The 17,942-nt window shown below is 42.2% G+C and overlaps 4 protein-coding genes across 5 annotated transcripts; 1 reads left to right on the forward strand and 3 right to left on the reverse strand.

Annotated features, from left to right (window-relative positions):
• Positions 1-877: 877 nt before the first annotated feature.
• On the reverse strand, positions 878-5,494 carry FucT6 (alpha-(1,6)-fucosyltransferase 8). The gene is made up of 4 exons (XM_018014717.2): positions 4,653-5,494; positions 3,521-4,076; positions 2,094-2,518; positions 878-2,030 (listed from the first exon to the last, which is right to left on the reverse strand). The coding sequence occupies exons 1-4, from the start codon at positions 4,913-4,915 to the stop codon at positions 1,391-1,393; spliced, it is 1,884 nt and encodes a 627-aa protein (XP_017870206.1). The 5' UTR covers positions 4,916-5,494; the 3' UTR covers positions 878-1,390.
• Positions 5,495-5,831: 337 nt separating this feature from the next.
• On the reverse strand, positions 5,832-9,043 carry Amun (protein amun). Its single transcript, XM_018014721.2, has 2 exons — positions 8,253-9,043; positions 5,832-8,046 (listed from the first exon to the last, which is right to left on the reverse strand). Exons 1-2 carry the CDS (start codon positions 9,037-9,039, stop codon positions 7,076-7,078), a joined length of 1,758 nt encoding a protein of 585 aa, XP_017870210.1. The 5' UTR covers positions 9,040-9,043; the 3' UTR covers positions 5,832-7,075.
• A 3,871-nt stretch (positions 9,044-12,914) lies between these two features.
• On the reverse strand, positions 12,915-14,617 carry Naa20A (N-alpha-acetyltransferase 20 A). Of its 2 annotated transcripts, none has more exons than XM_089474368.1 (6): positions 14,299-14,617; positions 14,129-14,244; positions 13,946-14,075; positions 13,750-13,886; positions 13,611-13,672; positions 12,915-13,065 (listed from the first exon to the last, which is right to left on the reverse strand). In XM_089474368.1, exons 1-6 carry the CDS (start codon positions 14,349-14,351, stop codon positions 13,012-13,014), a joined length of 552 nt encoding a protein of 183 aa, XP_089330494.1. In that variant the 5' UTR covers positions 14,352-14,617; the 3' UTR covers positions 12,915-13,011. The 2 variants fall into 2 exon arrangements, with proteins under 2 accessions (XP_089330494.1, XP_017870227.1); XM_018014738.2 differs by having other exon boundaries at positions 13,191-13,672; positions 14,299-14,614.
• A 395-nt stretch (positions 14,618-15,012) lies between these two features.
• Positions 15,013-17,890, forward strand: MKP-4 (dual specificity protein phosphatase MPK-4). The gene is made up of 5 exons (XM_018014730.2): positions 15,013-15,515; positions 15,623-15,754; positions 15,827-15,926; positions 15,998-16,734; positions 17,106-17,890. The coding sequence occupies exons 1-5, from the start codon at positions 15,401-15,403 to the stop codon at positions 17,207-17,209; spliced, it is 1,188 nt and encodes a 395-aa protein (XP_017870219.1). The 5' UTR covers positions 15,013-15,400; the 3' UTR covers positions 17,210-17,890.
• The last annotated feature ends 52 nt before the right edge of the window (positions 17,891-17,942 follow it).

The raw sequence follows: 17,942 nt of genomic DNA on the forward strand, positions 1-17,942 counted from the left end.
TTTATAAAGCAGCATTCCTGTGGCTGGGTGTAAATTCGTTTCTCGCTGACTCAAAAGAATTTTTGTTTTCGCACACAAATCATCGTCATCATCATCATCAGGCTACCCGTGCACTTTCACCGGCAGGGATCTTGAACCTGAACAAAACAAGGTTCAAAATAGCAATCGAGGAGTGCGTTACATTAAGCCTTTTGTGTGCCTGCATGTGTGTGTGAGAGAGAGCGAGTGTAAGAGTTAAGTGCATATCCAAGCCAATGTTATCGAACGACTCAGTCATTGACATTGACATTGACAGCGCTGCTACTGTTATAAGGTACCGTAAGCAAACATCAAAGATGAATTCTGTTATTTGGTTGGTTAACATTAAATGAACCAAGGCCAATGAAGTCAACATTTGTGTATAAGAGTAATTCTGTTAAAGTAACCCGTTTCAAAGTCAATGAAGTAATTCTGTTAAGGTACACTGTTAACATTTGGCATCGTAAAGTAGCCGTAAATGGTACCAAAGTCAATGTACTCACCATTTGAATATACGAGTAATTGTAATATATATGTGAAAATGTATGTAACATGCAGGAGCAGGCATGCCGGGGATATAAATTGTAAAGATTCCTGAGCAAAAGGACACGATGAGTCGTTATAGCTATGTCCGCCTAACTTATGTATACGCAGTGTAGGCCCATTTGCTTACTATCGATTAAAATCGATAATTTGTGTAGATTTTGTAAGTCACCCCGCTTAGAGATGATAATCTTAGTTATTTTTAATCAATAAAACGATACAACGTTATTATTGAATAGAACCAAAACAAATATTTAAACGTTTGCCTTGAATGAATTTCGTGCACTCCCAATTAAATTGAACTGCAACTTGCAAATTAAAACTTGACTATATTTATTTGTGAGTTTCGTCTATGTTACAAAGGATAAACTATATTGCGCGTATTTGAACCCTACATGCATGCTTACACATACTATATATATAGATACATATGTGCATATACGTAAAACTATATGTATATATATATTTGTTTTCTCTATATGCATAATCTTTATGTTGTCAACATTTCTTCTTCTTTCTTTTTTTTCTAATTTCTTCGGCTTAGGAAAATGCATAGAATTAGTGCAACAAATGGAATCGTGTGGAACATTGATCGATTCCACATTCCAGGAAAAGAGATTAGAGCATTTGAATAGATTTGAGATTTTCCGTTTCTGTTCTTTTGTTAGTTTTTGGCGATGTTAACCAGAATTTAAGATGCACAAACACTTGGAATGCGGCGGAGCAGAATTTTAAATTGAGATTCAGCAGAGAAGGTTCTGGATGGGGTCGGCTGGCTATCCAGGATATCCGGTATTCGATATCAGATATCCGACATTCGGTAGAGAGCTTAGACACCCGGATAGACTGGCAGCTTGGCCGTTTCGACCTTGTCGACCACCTTGAAGGAGGGGAAGAGTCCGCCCTGATTGGTGCGCGTATTCTTGCCCTTGGAGTTGCCATCCCAATGATTGCCCGCAACCGAGACGAGATCGCCGACCTTCAGTTGCAGATCCTCGTGCGAGCGCGGCTTATGCGGAATGACCGCCCGTCGATTGTGCGGATTCTGTCCGCCGTAATAGTAGATATCGTCCAGCGATTTAAAACGATACGCCGCATCCGGATACATCGTTTGCATTATCTCGTACGCCACGCGGCAGACTTGCGAGGAGAAGGTGCACACCAAATAGTCGGACATGGACAGCAGATGAATGTCCAGAATGATGCCATTCAGGGCGGTATCCGTATACCGCGTCGAGACGGCCGCCATGCGCGCCACCTCCGGATCGCCGACGATCTGATATTGCGGATACTTCTTGCGTGCCTCCACGATGACCCGCGCATCGTCGGAGGCCAGAAAGATGCGACGCACCACGCTGCTCCCATTAATCTCGAGAGTGCGATAATAGTCCTCCACATGCGTCATATACTCATCGATGCCGTGGAAGGCCGCCTCGGTGCCCACCTTGTCCGTGCGTCGCACATGAACGCTGCAAGCAGATACAGATACAAATAGAGAAAATGTTTAGGATAAGGATGCGGTCATAGCCTACCCCACAATGGGACGCTCCCAGCCCAGCTTGCGCATGCCCGAGTTAAGGAAGTCGCGCGTTTCCGTTTGCGGACGCAGCAGATACTTGAGAAACTGTCCAACCCACCAGACGATGGGATCGCCGTGCAGGCGCTTCAGGCGTGGCGCCAAATCCTCCGGCACGGCGAGTGGCAGGTAGGGTGGGCGTGGCATCAGCGAGTCAATGATCGGCAGCACCAGCACCTGAGTATTCGACTTGCCCGGCCAATTATAGGCGTACGCTGTGCCCGCGTCCTGACAGTTATCGGACACCGGACGGAACACCTCCTCCCAGCCGCCCTTGTGATAGCGCCAGCCGCGCGACTTTAGTATCAGCGTGCGCTCTGTGGCATAGGCCACGATGAAGCAGTAGACCACATGGTGCAACTGGCAGCCATAGCCGCAGCCCTGCAAAAATCAAGCGAAACGAAACGGAATGAAATGAGTGCATAGCTAAACAGGTACTCAGAGCAGCCAGTGTAACGTTTACGAAATCACAAGCACAACGAAAATAGCTGAAAAACTGAAAAATGAAATCAGACTATGGGTTAAAATTAATATTGTTAGACTAAAGTGCCTCTTCAGGTAGGTTAATTGAGTGCAGAGCTCTTGGAGGCACGTTTACGAATGTCAGAAGTAAGAAAAACACAAAAGGTAAATACGAAATAAATAGCCAATGATAGTTTGAGTTGAAATTTAGTAGTTAGTGGACAACATTTTCGATTACGAATGGGAAGAGAATAAATGGGGAAAATGGTACAAATAGATTGATGCAAATAAATAGATAGTAAAAAAGAAATTTAAAGTGGAGAAATTTGAAGTGAAAGCAAAATTTACGAATGCAGCATAAAAGAGAACAGAGAAAACGCCAAATGCAATAGAAGAAAAGTAACTGAAAATTGAACTGGATAGGGAGGGACAGAAAACAAGCTAAGGGAGATAAAACGGGAAGAGAGAGCAAGCAGAAGATGTGAACGTTCTCCAACGTTCACAACAAAAATAAAAAACCAAGAGGAAAATAAAATATAAAATAAAAGAGTTACAACAAAACAGAAAAAGAAACAATATAAATCTGATAGAGAGAGAGAGAGAAAGAGGGAGAGAGATAAGAGAGTTTTAGTCTCGAGGGCAGTTAAAGAGATTGTGATCATATGATATTGAAAGAACAGAAAAGTTAATAATTATTTTCTCACTTTCTCTCTTTCTCTCCATCTCTTTCTCTCCATCTCTCTCTCTCCATCTCTCTCTCTCTCTTGGTCTTTACAACATTCATGCTTGTAAGAAAAACCAATGACAAAAAGAGTATTTGAACATGCAGAGTAGGTGATAGACAATGGCGTGAGGATAGGCTTGAGTGGATGCCAGTTGAGGCACTGCATCTCTTCTGAGTAGAGTAATTGTCGCTTGAACCTTGTTCAGCTTGCAGACAAGTTTGCGAGCATTTTGGCAGTCACTGGGATTTTGGAGGTGATGGAGTCGCCGCTGCACCAGGTCGCTCAAGTCTTTGGCCTCCTGCTGGCGCCAGGCCTCGTAGCCATCGACGCGCCGCAGCTGCTCCATATCGCTCAGCAGCGAGCGTTTGTGATCGGCGCCCTGCAGCAGCACCTGCTGTATGGACTCCTCCAGCTCAGAGTTGCCGGGCCCGACAGCTTTGCGCAGTTTGCCCAGCTCGCTGCTGAAGTAGTTCCAAATCTCGGCGATATTCGTTTGGATGCGTCGCCGCGTCAACTCGTACTCCAAGCTGGGCTCAATGCCCGGCTGCCCAGGCAGTTGGCCGGCAGCATCTGAGCCAAATTGCTGCGGCTGTGGCTGCGGCTGTTGCTGCTGATGCTGTTGATCCTGTCCAGCGGCATCGGCTGGAATCACCTCGAAGAGCGTATCATCGCCCATTGATTGCTTTGCATTGTGCGAATCATTTTCCAGCCTTTGGATGAGCTTCATGGCGCTCTGCTTATCCAGCTGTTCGCTGTAAAAACAACAACAACAGAAGATAACAACACACCATTACACACACACGCCGACACACACACACACGCAGAGAGACCCAGGTTGTGCGTGGTGATTTGTCATTCGTCATTCTTCAACGCCGACGTGTGCAAGCGTGACCGAGCATTGATTGCATACCCTTGCAGCGAGCATATCGACAACACACATGCCACGAGTATATGGCAGACATATGAATATATAGCTATACATATATATACATATAATTGAGCAAGTGTATCGGAAGGCTACTGAATCTGTATAGGATTATAATATATGCATATGTGTCTATACGCCCAATAGAGCCACATATGCAATGCCTGCAAGGGTATTCACAGTTCGGCTAGCCGAAACGAGAAGTTCATTTGCTCGCTTTACATATGAAAGGTCGCATTAATGGGGCGCACTTGGAGCGGATTAGAGCAGGCTGGAATGAGTTAGATGGGGGAGTGGAGCAGTGGGGTGTGGGCGCTGCAGCTTTAGGTCTACTTGTGGCAGATAATGCTAATGATGCTCATGAAGTTATTGTTCCTATTGTTGATGACCGCTACATACATACCTCATCAGCTCATCGATGAGCAGCTTGAGCTCCTCGTTGCGTCGCTCCGTGTGCTCCAGCAGCTGCAGCGCCTGATTGATGCGCCGCGCATTGTGCTCATTATCACTGGCAGAGATTGTTTGATGGCTTTGATTCTGGGCCTGGCTATTGGTTAGCTTCAGCACAAACACATAGACGAGCACCGCCCAGGCGAGCACAAAGATGATGAGGGCGCGCACCCACGAATTGGATGATGAGCCAAACAGCTGACGCACCAGGAGCATGGCGTCGTGTCGACACTCTAATCTCTGGTTTTCCGTCCTGCTCGCCTTCTGCTAAACCGTGGCGTCCAAAGGTTTCTATGTTTGTGTATATGTGTGTTTGTGTATGTTTGTGTGCACGGCAGCTAGTTAATTTGTATTGGAGGGTATTTTTGCCGTGTGTGTTGCATATTCACAGCATATAGCTGCGATTATGACATCTGCTAAACATTGTGCGGCACAGCGCAACAGCACACAGATGACACAGGTTTTTTTTTATATACTCCTTTTCTTATTTTAATAAATAAATAACAAAATACTAAAAATAGGGCTGTAGGCCTATCGATATTCTTACTCTCGAGCGATATTTCAAATGTAGCACATCATTACTATCGATATGTTTACTGCGGTATTTTTTGTAGCATATGCCCAGGGTGTGCAAAAATACTCGATTAATGCAGCACTTGTGTTTGCTTTATTATTATCGCAGAATTTTACAATATTTAAAATTATGCTGCGTTTTTCCTGTTGCATACCAAAACACAATAAATGCTTGAAGTAAGCTACATACACCTCAATCGTAGCAAAAAATAACCGCCCAAAAGTGGCGGCTAGTCGATAGCACGATTTAACGCGCTTGTGTACAATATTCAAAAAGTATTTGCGAATTCTCACAATTTGTAACTATAAAAATTGAGAAATTGATTCGACAGGTACTTTAAGGAGGTTTCATTGGTTTGCATCTGGCTCGGTTGTACTCATAATATTTTTCACAATTTATTTTGAACTTATGCTATATCAATTAAAATTATTATAATTTTGAAAGATGGTGTTCTGACAATTGATTCGATTTCGATACCAATTGAAAATAGCAGAAGCTGAAAAAAGTATTGTATAATGATGTTTCAGCCCAACAGATAAAGGTAGATCGATGCCAAAATTAATTTAAATTTAGTTTTCTTTTCTTTAAATCAATTGAAAAAATATTATCGTATAAATTATAAAAAATTCAGTATTATATATAGTATTAAAAAAAAAGTAAGTTGTACACATAAATTAAAAATTATATTATTACAAATACGACCACAAAAATTTCGCATTGTTTTAAATGAGTTTTTGTATTTTTTTCTTGTTTTTGTTTTTGCTTAATCGACGTCGATAGCGGCGTCGTCCGCTTGGATTGGGATGTGTATGTGTGTAGATGTATGCTTGTGCATGAGGTTGGTGAGTTTTGGTGAGCGTGTATGGATAGGTGGTTGGGTGAAAAAGAGAGATGGAGCGCGTGTGTATATATGTTGTAGTGGTGGTCAAGGAGGAAGGCGGCGATCAATCGGGGGACGATGTTTCGAGTTTTATGCGACAAGTTCTTTTTGATTTATTGTTAATTTTAAATACTTATATAAATTACTTTTTATTATAATTATTGTTTTTTTCTTCCGTTTCTTGTATGTAGTGGGCAACTGCGGCATTTGTAAATTTTTATCTTTTGTTTTGTTTTCTTTTTTCGTTTAATATTTAAATGTTGGTTTCATTTGACTGTGTAAAAATATCAATTTGTATCTGATTTAATAGTTACTATGTATTTGCTTATCGTTTTCACTTCACATGTATAATGTTAATCGCTGCTGCAATTGGGGACTCCGTATGGCTATTACTCTTTATATCATATTATCATCATCATCATATCATCATCCAACATTACTCGTATTTATCCTCGAGTTCAACTTAAACTTCATTTAATACGCGCCCGCACTATGTTCCTAATTTAATGTGAGTGTGGTGTGTTGTGGTGTGGTGTGGTGTGTTATGTTCTCTCTGTTGTAAGGTTCTTCTCCTTGTTCTTCTCATTCTATATTTTTGCCTGTTAAGCCTATGTTAAGTGCTGTTGCTGTGCTGCTTCTCGATCTCCTTTTATGTTCTCGTTGTGTGTGTGTGCTGCTTTTTGTTATATGTGTGTGTGTTCTGTGTGTGTGTTCTTTCTCTTTGTTGTATATATATATTATATATTATATGTATAATTAGTTTTGCTTAATAGTAAAATTTCTTGAATGTTGTTGTGGCAAAGTGTAGGTAATGTTGCTCTCAAATGTCGACTCAACTGCACTACATACATGTCTTTCCACCAGATATACGCGGCCTAACGATGCTACTTAGCGACGGCTGCGGCGCTGCACTGCATGTAGCTCAGTCGCTGCGCAGCTTTTTCAACTCTGGCGATTTCTCACCAGCAGCCGCAGTTGCAGTTGCACCAGAAGCGTCCAATTCGCAATGCAGCGCCGTACGCTTCTGTCCAATAGATGGCGCTGTTAGCGTTGTCGCTTCTGTCGCCGCAGCCGCAGCTGCAGCCAAATGCTGCAGTTTGCTGGCACGCAAATTGCTGCTGCCATTGCTGTTACTCTCATCAGCCTCTAGCTCATCGTCCACTTCATCCTCATCCTCCTCCTCGTCCACCTCATCCTCATCCTCATCCTCGTCCTCCTCCTCATCATCGTCATCAACTTGATTCGCTGCTGACGCACTGCCACCAAGCGAGAGCACGCCATTGCCATTGCCATTACTATTGGCTGCTGTTGAAGCGGCTGGCACGGCCGCTGGTGCTGCTGGTCCACCCAATCCTTCTGTTGCTGCTGCTGCTGCGGCTGCTGCTGATTGTGCAGCGCTTTGTCCGTTGTTATTGATCTGCTTGTTGTTGTTGTGCGATTGGGCAACAGCTGCTCCTGCTCCTGCCACTGTGCCTGCTCCAGCTCCAGCTGCTCCTGTTCCTGCTCCTACTCCTGCCCCAACACAAACTCCAACGGCGGCCAAGCGACTCTTGAGCGGTGCCTCGAGATTGCTTTCCGAGTCGGAGGCCAGTGGCGTTGCCACGCCCATCGGCTCACCGTCCTCCGTCGATGTGGTTGTGGCCGTTGTCTGTGTGGTGTTGTCATCAATGTTCGGCTCCTGCGAGGTGGAATCGTTCGACACAAAGTTTGAGTCGCCATCCTGCAAGGCGGCAGTGTTGTTGTTGTTGCTATTGTTGTTGTTGTTGCTGCTGTTAATGTTGCTCTTGCCACCACCACTACCAACGCCACCACTCGCATTGCCCAGCGGCGTCAACGATGTCGGATTGGTGTTTTCGTTCTCTGTCTCCGATTCTGTTGCCGTATTCCGGCCACCTGGATTTCAATGAAGCAAAAGATAATTCGATTAGTACACAGAATATGACTGCAAACTTCAAATAAGTATACAAATTGAAAACTAAACAACTATCGACCTATCGATATATACCCAAGTTTCACCTCTAATTAGATCATTCAATTGATCATGAATCTATATATAAATATGTATATACTTTCTCTCTTCCCTATCTCATTGATCTCACCTGCGCCGAGGCTCTCGTCCTCATCCACATCGACAGCGACGCCATCGTTGGTGTCCTCGCCATCGAGCACCTTGCTCGCCTTGCTCAGGCTACCGTTTGTGTTAGGTGTTGCTGTCGGCGAGGGCATATCGTCGAGCAGCTCGGGACTGAGGTCGTTGGCTACATAGTGCGCCCAGAGCGCCAGCTCGACGCGATGCGGTGACCAGTGCGGCGTATCGCCGCCAACCTCCGCATTCAGTCGCTCCACTGTGGCCTGAATGTGCTGCACAAAGTTGAGGTACTCCTTGGTCGTATAATCAATGCCCTCGATCTCTGGTATGGCCATCAGGCATTCGTCGGCCATGAATGGGGCTGAGTCGGGGGCGGCGGCTGTTAGCAGAGCGGATGCCATTGTGGTGCCCACGCCTTTGAGGTTGGATAACGCTGTGATCGCCTGCTCCAGATTGGGTAGCTTGCGAAAGGCCTTCTTTGTCTCCTGGATTACTGCACGCGGCGTATTCACCTTGACCAAATATGACAGTTGCGGATAGAATTTACCCCTAGACTGTTTCCATTTCATGGCCTGAACAAGTTCATCGTATACCAAGTGGGCATCTTTCCCTCGCGCCTTTATCAAGCCGGGCAGTTCATTCTGATACCATTGATCCAAGCGGATTAGCTCTTGTGGCTTCTTGCTGCGCTTTTCGGCTTTAATCTTTAGCACCTGCGGATACAGTTCGTAGCAGTATTCAAACTGTCTGGTGCTTCCGTTCTCAAAGAACGAAGCCGTCGCCTTGCCGTTTGACATTTTTCTGTTGTTGTTCTTCTTCTTGTTGATCGTTTATCGATTAATCTTGAATTGTATACGTTAATGTACTTTGTATAGGTATGTGTTTGTGTATCTGTGTGTATGTGTGTGAGTGTATGTGTTAGAGATTGTATGGGACGTTCTCTTTGCCTCTTCAGTATGTCTATCGATTAGCCTACGGCTACTATCGTTATCGATACAATTTCCATTTGATTTGATTTGATTTGATTGTTGTTGTTGTTGTTATTGATGTAGCCGTCACAGCAGTTGTTGTTATAGTTGTTGTTGTTGTTGCCGGCGAAACGTTGGCATGAAAATAAAGAAGAAGAAGATGGATATAGCAGGCAACGCGAAAAACACAAGCGACACACAAATTAGCATTACAGTTAAAAACATTCACAGCAAGAAAAATGAAAAAATACAATTAAAAGAAAAAAATTGACAGCGTTGCCGTATGCTGTTTGCATGCACCGTTAAATAATTGCCGATTTATAATTTACAATTATTATTCACTGTCCGTTTATCATTTATTTTTATTCAATTTGTTGCTTTTTTGTGATTTTTTTCGTTTGACAATTTGTCAGCAGAATTTTTCAATACCGATAATCACATTTCGTTTGCAATTTGCAATTTTTCAGGGCACAGCAAATCGAATTTTACTCTCCGCAGCAGTCGCAGTCCACACCAACAGTCAGTCGGGTTCTTTTTACTGGTCGTCGTCGACGTCGTTGTCGGTCTTTCGCACGCACACATTCAAAAACACAAGCATGCACACACACACTCACACATGCAAACAACTCGCTTGTACACACATACACATTTATATATATATATAATATATTATATATACTTATAGCGACTCACGCATACACTAACAGGCACGCTCGCACACACACTACCACCATTAAAGCGAAACGAGGCAACGAAATTTCTTTTCATATATATATACATATATATATATGTATATATATTGTGTTTTGGAAAAGAAGAGAATAAAAATGGGAAATAATACGAAGCGCGATACGAATTTAAAATATATTGTACATTTGTGTATTTGCGCACAACTAACAACTAAAACATAACATCATTCAGCTGCAGTTTCTGTTTGAGAGCTGCTTGTCAAAGTCGCAGACACGGGTTACCCAGTGCCTAGAGGAGGCCACCCAAATGCGATTTGCGAATTTCGAATTGCGAATGCGAATGCGAATGCGGACGCGAACGCGAATATTCGTCAAGTCGTATGCGAGTGCAGCTGCTTGTGCTTGCTTACCTTTTGGCGTTTTTCAAAAACGTTTCGTATAGCCTGTGTGCTCCGCTACCGCCGTTTTTAGTCGTCTTCGTTTCTTTTTGATTTGCCGTTATTTTGTATTTTATTTTATGTATGTTATTCTTATTATTATAGTTGTTTCTAGTACGTCGAGCGTCGTCGATACTGCTGCTTTTGCTGTTCTTCTTGTTGTTGTTATTCTTGTATTTGTATTTGTATTTAATATTAAACAAATTTCGTTTGCGACCGCCGCTTTAGTTGCCGCCTGTCTTTCGTTCTGTCCACAGCGAGGCAGTCAGCAAAACAGCCAGTGCCAGAGCCAGCCAGCTATAAAGCTAGCAGTAGTCGCTGCCTCTGCCTTGAATGCCAGTGGCGTCGCCGAGCAGGGGCTGCACGAGCACGAAAAAAGAAATTTAACGAAAAAACAAAAAAACAGAAAGAAAAAAACAAACAAGGATGCAGCTGTGTGCGTGCGCGCTAGAACACTACTCCGAACTGCAGGAGCGCCTTATCTCTGACTCGCCCCGAATGACTATGAGTGGAACTGAAGTTGTGTGTCTTTCAATTGCCAGTTGCCAGTGGCCAGTGGCAGCAACAGCAACAGCAAGAGCAGCAGCAGCAGCGACGGCTCACCCCTCGTTGCCGCACGACTGTGTGCGCACCGCTTTATCGTCGTTTCCACTTTCGAACGTTCATTCGTATTCAGTGCTTGTCGCTCGCTGTTCGCTACAAGCGGTAGCGACAGCGGCGTCGCAGCCACCATTTATAGGGGTTGTTGCAACCATTGCCGAATGCCAAATGCCAAATGCTATTCAGAACAATAACAACGACGCAAGCAGCACCAGCAGCAGCACAAATAATTACTTTCTGACATGAGTGCGCAATTTATGTACGATTCGTACATTCATCCGAACATCCATCAATGTATACAAATATTGCTGAACCCTGTTCGCAACGCCCCTGGCGGTTTATCGCTTCGTATGCTTGCATTCATACATACGCTCAACACTGTATGTACGTTCGTCGCTGATGCCGTTGTTGTTGTTTCTGTAACGTTCGTGTTCGCATTCGTTCGTTTTACCATCTATGTCTTTGCTTCGGCTTTATCGTCATTTGTGCTTTGCCGCCTGGTTCGTTGTTGTTGTTGCTGTTGCCTGTTTTTACTTACCCTATTCGTCGTCGGCGACGCGTATAGCAGCTGCAATTTAGCTCTGTAGCTGTTGACTGTTTGTGGTTCGCTTATTTTTACCCTATGTTCGGTTTCTCGCACACACACACATTCACACGCACGCATACAATGGCACATCAGTATCCGTCATGTTCAGCGTTGTTGCTACTGCTGCTTTTGCTGTGTGGGGCGCAGCGTTGCCACACTGCGAACAAAAATTCAACTTGAAACGAGTTTTACATGCATGAAATGTGAATATGAGGCTAAAAACCGAGTCTTAATCTCACACTGAATCTGAATCTGGCTGTGTCATGCCCAGATTTTCGTACCGCAAAATTATTAATGATAATTAGATGAGAAGACAAATGGTCGGCTGCTTCGTTGCGCCAAAGATACCCTACAATAGCAAACAGCAAGCTGGATTTCTGCTTCGGACGTAAAAGCGGCAGATACAGAACACATACACAGATACACACTCATACGCTGGCACAGGCACATACACGCACACACGCAGATACACATGCACAGCTAGAGCGTGACACACGCGAAAAGGAGAGAAGGCAATCCACTGTTGCTGTCCGCCGCTCTTCGTACTGTGGCCGAAGCGGCGAATATATTGGGATTGGAAATTTGTTTAGATCCAGAGCCAAGTACAAATGGCTCTGCGTACATAGAAATGTGTTTAATACCTGAGTTCATGTACATACCATATGTACGTATATATGTAAAAATACATATGGCTTTACGTACAGCATATGTATTTTCTCATATAGTTTTTTATTCGTACTAACTTATATTCAAACACAAACATACATATGGGTGTATGTATTAAGTACTTTTGCATGCATTCATCTTCATTTGTTCTTCCTCTTCTATGAGCTTCAGTTGCTGAACCGTTAGGTTACGCATTCACGCACACACACACATTCTGCACAGGGATATTTATTTACCTGCTGCGCACTAACAAATAATTTCCTTTATTCGGGTTTAAGCACCTGCAACGCTTGAAACGGTTATGAAAACCCGTTATTTCAGTTCCAATAGCCCAATACTTCAAGTCATTTTCTTTGCTACATTATGAATAAGTTAGCTGCTCGTTTTGACCTTGGCTAAATAATTATTTCTGCACTATTTTCGTTTTAAATTTAATATGTATGGTAACTACCGTCATTAGCAGCGCTCACAAAGCGAAAATCTCAATTTATATTTTTGTCAATACCTATGAATTGGTTGGGAATCAAAGGGCTTGTCTAACGGCAATTTGCTAGAGCGTGATAGCTATAGAACCAATCAGAAAATTGGCAGCGTTCTAAAGGGAAAAGAAAATTGCGTTTTTTTCTGATTTTTTTTTTTTTTTTTTTTTTTTTGTTTCAAAAATGAATTTGCACACATATGTATAAATACGGTATTTTAAAAGATTGCATATTGAAAAACTAAAAATTTGATAAGTTTGACCTATAAATTGATATTGACAATAAAAAAATTATTTTTAAAAATGAATTGGCTTCCTTCTCTTTCAAATGAAGAAAATGTTCCGTTATTCGCATTTGGCCTCGTGCCGCATTTGGTGGCGCAGCTCACGCATTGTCATCTGCAAGAATTGATTGATTAAGAAAAAGTTTTCATTGATCAGATTAGAAAACTTGGAATAGATAGATATGTAGATAATGATATAAGGTTAGGTACAATTCGTAAAGGACAAACAATATTATTTACCTTGAAGTTTCAGTGAGAACATTCGTTTTGTAATAGTTATGTAATCGGCATTAAGAAGTCTTATTTACTGATAACAAAATCATGTAGAATTATGTATATATATGCGTTTAAGGAATATTATTGACACAATTATGGATTGCAAAATGTGTTGTAATCCAACTGGGAATTTTTGGGGAGTTTCAATTTTGAGGTTTGCTTTTTGTTTTTGTTTTTCATTTTGGATAGTTAGCAAATTGTTTTGTGGGGACTTATAACTTCAGATTAGATACAATTTGTTTGCTTTTCTATTTGTTGTCATTGTTGAACTAGAAATTTTTAGGCGAAATGCAATTGATCGATGAATCAGTATAAGAGTTAAACATAAATGCGAATGCGGGCAGTGGGTGGATATCAATTCATATCTATATCTTCCAATCGTACAGGTTGCGTATAAGGTATAACCGATTTCTTATTCACATCTCGCGACAGTGCCTTTCGCATATCTGCAAGAAGATCAAATCAAATCAAATTGGGAAATTAGCCAGTGGATCTTTCAATTATTTGAATTCAAAGGACTTGCCATACGCATCCTCATCCTGATCACCCGAGTAATACTCTAGTATCGTACGGTATATAATATAGCCTAAATTTGTATACATATTTATGGCCACTTTATTGCTTTTACGCACAAAAAGATCCACGAAGTAGGCGCGTTTTCTGCAGGAATAAAGCATTGTTTAGATATGTTTTTTACATACGTATAAGTATATACTTACTTCTCTGATATATCCTCTAGAAAATTCATTAGCAGCCCTGCCAGACCCAATCGCCGGTAATCGGGCGAAACGGTTAGGGCCGTTACATGTCCATGCCAATTGTCCATATGTCCCTCAACCTTGCCCATAACTGTAAGCCATTTGTATATAGCAGATTGGTAGTCCATATTAACGTGTACTTACTATAACCCATTATGTGCCCACTGGGCGATTCAGCTAGCTGAAAGTATTCCGGCCATTTAGCCAAATATTGTGTATAAAATGAGAGACCGTATGTTTCTGTCAGCGGATCGAAATTCCTGAAATAGACCATATATATCTTGACGATCTTATGCATACACGTGCTTACTTACACATTATTGTATTTGAATAGATCATCACAGGTAAATGGTCGCAGCGTAGTCATAGTTAATAGTTTTGTAATAAATTAGTCTATTTTGTGTTTGATTCGGAGCTGTCTATATATATTCTATATTATTTGGTGGGTTATTGTCTATCGATTATACTAGGTGAACAATTTGCCGGCTATCGATAGTGTATCAGTGTTACACATTTGGCTCCCTCCAACTGATCGGGGTTTTACAAGCTAAACTATATACTATACAGATATAAAAATGTGAATATTTGATGAGTTATGAAAATAAAACTGCTGAGTATGAACTGAAACTACTTGTTTATTTATTTTGTCATTCACATTGAATAGGCATACGTAACTAAGCTGAAAAAAAAAATATTTGTATAGCTCCTGTATGTTTTAGCCATTTAAAGGCTATGGTACAAGAGTATTCCAGCTGGATAACAATTCTTCAGTAGTCTTATGGTACATCACTTTCATTGGATATCGATATTTCTTTGTACACTAGAATTAGAGCACATGGTAATGCATTGTACAGGTCTGTTGTGTCATTCATAAGCATGACGTCACAGCTGTTGTGCACTGCAAGAAAGCCACTAATTTCTCTGTCAAATGATGGGCCTTCAAAAATTATTATACAATATTTGCATACTATACCTATCGATATTATCATACATCATTAATTACTTGCATGCCTCTGGCACTTGCATGTATTTGTGACGTCATGCGCAGTGCGAGCCAGCAGAGTTGCGCATAAATTGGCGCTGTCTGGTGGCCCTCGTTATGCTGCGGATCAGGGCAGCATGAGATTTTGCGCTACACGAGCAGAAGCAGAAGCAGCAGCAAAAGCAGAAGGCAACAACAGCGCAATGCCATTTCAATTGCTGCGGGCGCGGCGTGTGAGGAGCTGCCATTAATCGAGGAGCAGTAATTAGTGCAACAAGAAGGAAAAATAACTGCTCCAATCGCCATGCAGCTGCCAGTGGCAACACTGTGAGCGCCATTTCACAACCGTTAAGCGCAACAGTTGCCGTTGCTGTTGCTGTTGCCGTTTTTGGTCGTTCGTCGTTGCAGCGCGCTGCTGTCCTTGAGCGTGCAGCATGGAGGCCGCGACGACAGCGCATGGCAAGCGGCAGGACTGTGGCACATTAACGCGCCAGGACTTCAATGGCGGACCCGTTAGCATTGATGAAATCGAACCGGGTCTCTTTCTGGGTAAGTCAGCAGTAATCAACTGACCAGTTATATATTCATATATAGCTATATTTATATACGTATGTTATACATCATGTCCATTAATTGTATTCCTATTCCTATTGCAGGCAATTTGACAGCAGCTACGCACATGGAGACGCTGAAATCCTTTAAGATAACACACATATTAACGCTGGACTCGGTGCCACTGCCGCAGCATATTGTGGAGGCGAGTTTCCTGACAACCAAATACGTGCAGAGTATGTAAAAGTCAGATATACCCCATATGCATGCCCTTGAGAAGTCTTAATTGTTTATTTGATTCATTGTAGTCTCGGACATGCCACGCGAAGATATCTTGCAACATCTAGAGGCTTGCGTGGAGTTCATATCCCAAGCCTTGGAGCAGCAGCAGAACGTGCTCGTCCACTGGTATGGATAACAGACATATTTATATATAGTGAGCGACTTCTCTTCTATGTATATCTATGTATATTCCTTAGCTACTTTGGCGTCAGTCGCAGCTCGTCGGCTGTGATTGCCTACATCATTAAACGTCATGGGCTGGACTATCAGGCAGCGTATGAACTGGTCTTGGCCAAGCGTCGCTTTGTGCAGCCCAATGCGGGCTTTGTTGCCCAGCTGAAGCTCTTCCGTCGCATGGGCTATAAAATAGATCCCAACTATCAGCGCTACAAGATGCATCGATTGCGTCTCGCTGGTGAACAAATGCGCAAGGCTAAGATCTTGCCACAGAGCTTCCATAATGTGGTGCGTCCCGATCCGGATATCACACGCGAGAATCCTGAACCAATTGTCTTTCGTTGTCGTCGCTGTCGACGCGTGCTTGCCTCCAAGTCGCATGTGCTGGAGCATCGGCCTCGTGGCACACCACAGCACCAAGAACAGGAGCAGGGACCGGAGCAAGAGCAAGGGCAACAGCAGCAGCAGCAGCAGCAAAAACAGCTTGCCGGAGCCACTGGATCGGTCTCGGAGCCACGTCTGCTCGATCAGCTGGCGGAGCGCATACGGAAAGCTTCGCTCGGCTCGCCCAGTCACGAGAACCTCGTCACTGCCGCTGCTGCCGCCGCCGCTGTCTCTGGCTCCGGCAACAACAATTGCCGCAGCTTATTATTTGTGGAGCCCATCGCCTGGATGCACCGCATCATGCTCAACACCCAGGGTCGGCTCTACTGTCCCAAGTGCGAGCAGAAGATTGGCAACTTTAGCTGGGTGAATGGTGGGTGCACGGACTTTTATAATATACCTAACCTATGTATCTATCTCATATGAATGATTGCCAATCCATACACAAATGTAGCTCGAATCATTGTAAAAGAGACAGATATATTAATATTTGGAGAGACAGCTCTTATATATATTTCTTATAGCCCTGGCTGGGTGAATTCTTATACTCAGCTTGATTCATCGGCAAAAGCTTCGCTGCGCTAAGGCCTTTCCTTATATAATGTCTTATACTTTTCTATAGAGCTGTCTTATAATCTAATGTCTTATAATCTGTTTGATTACGAATTATTGGAGGCAAAACTCTTGTACATATATCTTATAATCTTACCATATACTGATTGATTAATACTATTGTATTTACAGCCTGCCAGTGTCCTTGCGGCGAGACGATGACGCCCGCATTTTATTTAATACCTTCCAAGGTGGAGCTCTCCAAGGCCGTGCAAAACGTGCAGACAACGGTCTAAATTTTGTCTATATATTTAATTGTAATTAATTGACGGATTTGTCAGATCCAATGTTATAGTTAGCTAATGAAATTCGCTAATGCTGATTTAATTATAATTAAGTCAAATGTAAATACATATATGCAAACATTTCTATACATATATATAAATCCGATGTGTGTGTATATTATACGCATCTGTTCCAAATCGAAATCGGATTTTGCGCTGTTCCACAAATATTTGCATTTGGCATTTGATTCGCTTTTTGCATTATCCAAATAATAAAAAAAAAAAAAACAAAAAAACAAAGATTTATTTATAAATGTTAATGTTAATTATTACTAAATGTATTTACATAATTTTGAAATAACTTTTTGGACAACTATTTTGAGAAAAAAAAAACTTGTGAACATTTTTCGGTGACAATATTATTAAAAAAAAGAAAAGAAGTGAAGAAGGCAAATTGATATATTATATTATTAATGCTATAAATGTTGTATGTGCTATATCGATATAGTAAATCGATATTATAAATATTGTACTATATGATTCGATCCTATCCGATCTGCTTTGATCTGCAGTTAAGCTGTGATCTACCAAGTCTCGGATATTGGATAAATCGTTTGTTCTTTATTCAAAATGTTACGAATAAAATAATTCACCAAAAAAAAAAAAAAAACTAAAAAAAAAAGGAATGAATTCTCTCTCTCTCTCTGTCTTGTTATAGTACATCAATTAGGACATGATAGTCCTC

This window comes from Drosophila arizonae, chromosome X (assembly GCF_054131065.1).
Source record: "Drosophila arizonae isolate 15081-1271.41 chromosome X, UAZ_ARI_1.0, whole genome shotgun sequence".
Taxonomy (NCBI): domain Eukaryota; kingdom Metazoa; phylum Arthropoda; class Insecta; order Diptera; family Drosophilidae; genus Drosophila; species Drosophila arizonae.

Excerpts from the sequence above, each read along its gene's own strand:
- MKP-4 (XM_018014730.2), top strand. The coding sequence starts at position 15,401 with ATGGAGGCCGCGACGACAGCGCATGGCAAGCGGCAGGACTGTGGCACA. Across the intron at positions 15,516-15,622 it reads CGAACCGGGTCTCTTTCTGG|GCAATTTGACAGCAGCTACG; the intron begins GTAAGTCAGCAG and ends TTCCTATTGCAG. Across the intron at positions 16,735-17,105 it reads CAACTTTAGCTGGGTGAATG|CCTGCCAGTGTCCTTGCGGC; the intron begins GTGGGTGCACGG and ends TTGTATTTACAG.
- Amun (XM_018014721.2), bottom strand. The coding sequence starts at position 9,039 with ATGTCAAACGGCAAGGCGACGGCTTCGTTCTTTGAGAACGGAAGCACC. Across the intron at positions 8,047-8,252 it reads GGACGAGAGCCTCGGCGCAG|GTGGCCGGAATACGGCAACA; the intron begins GTGAGATCAATG and ends ATTGAAATCCAG.
- FucT6 (XM_018014717.2), bottom strand. The coding sequence starts at position 4,915 with ATGCTCCTGGTGCGTCAGCTGTTTGGCTCATCATCCAATTCGTGGGTG. Across the intron at positions 4,077-4,652 it reads CTCATCGATGAGCTGATGAG|CGAACAGCTGGATAAGCAGA; the intron begins GTATGTATGTAG and ends TTGTTTTTACAG. Across the intron at positions 2,519-3,520 it reads TTGTCTGCAAGCTGAACAAG|GGCTGCGGCTATGGCTGCCA; the intron begins GTTCAAGCGACA and ends TGATTTTTGCAG.
- Naa20A (XM_089474368.1), bottom strand. The coding sequence starts at position 14,351 with ATGACTACGCTGCGACCATTTACCTGTGATGATCTATTCAAATACAAT. Across the intron at positions 14,076-14,128 it reads TGGGCACATAATGGGTTATA|TTATGGGCAAGGTTGAGGGA; the intron begins GTAAGTACACGT and ends AATGGCTTACAG. Across the intron at positions 13,066-13,610 it reads TTATACCTTATACGCAACCT|ATGACAATGCGTGAGCTGCG; the intron begins GTACGATTGGAA and ends CAATTCTTGCAG.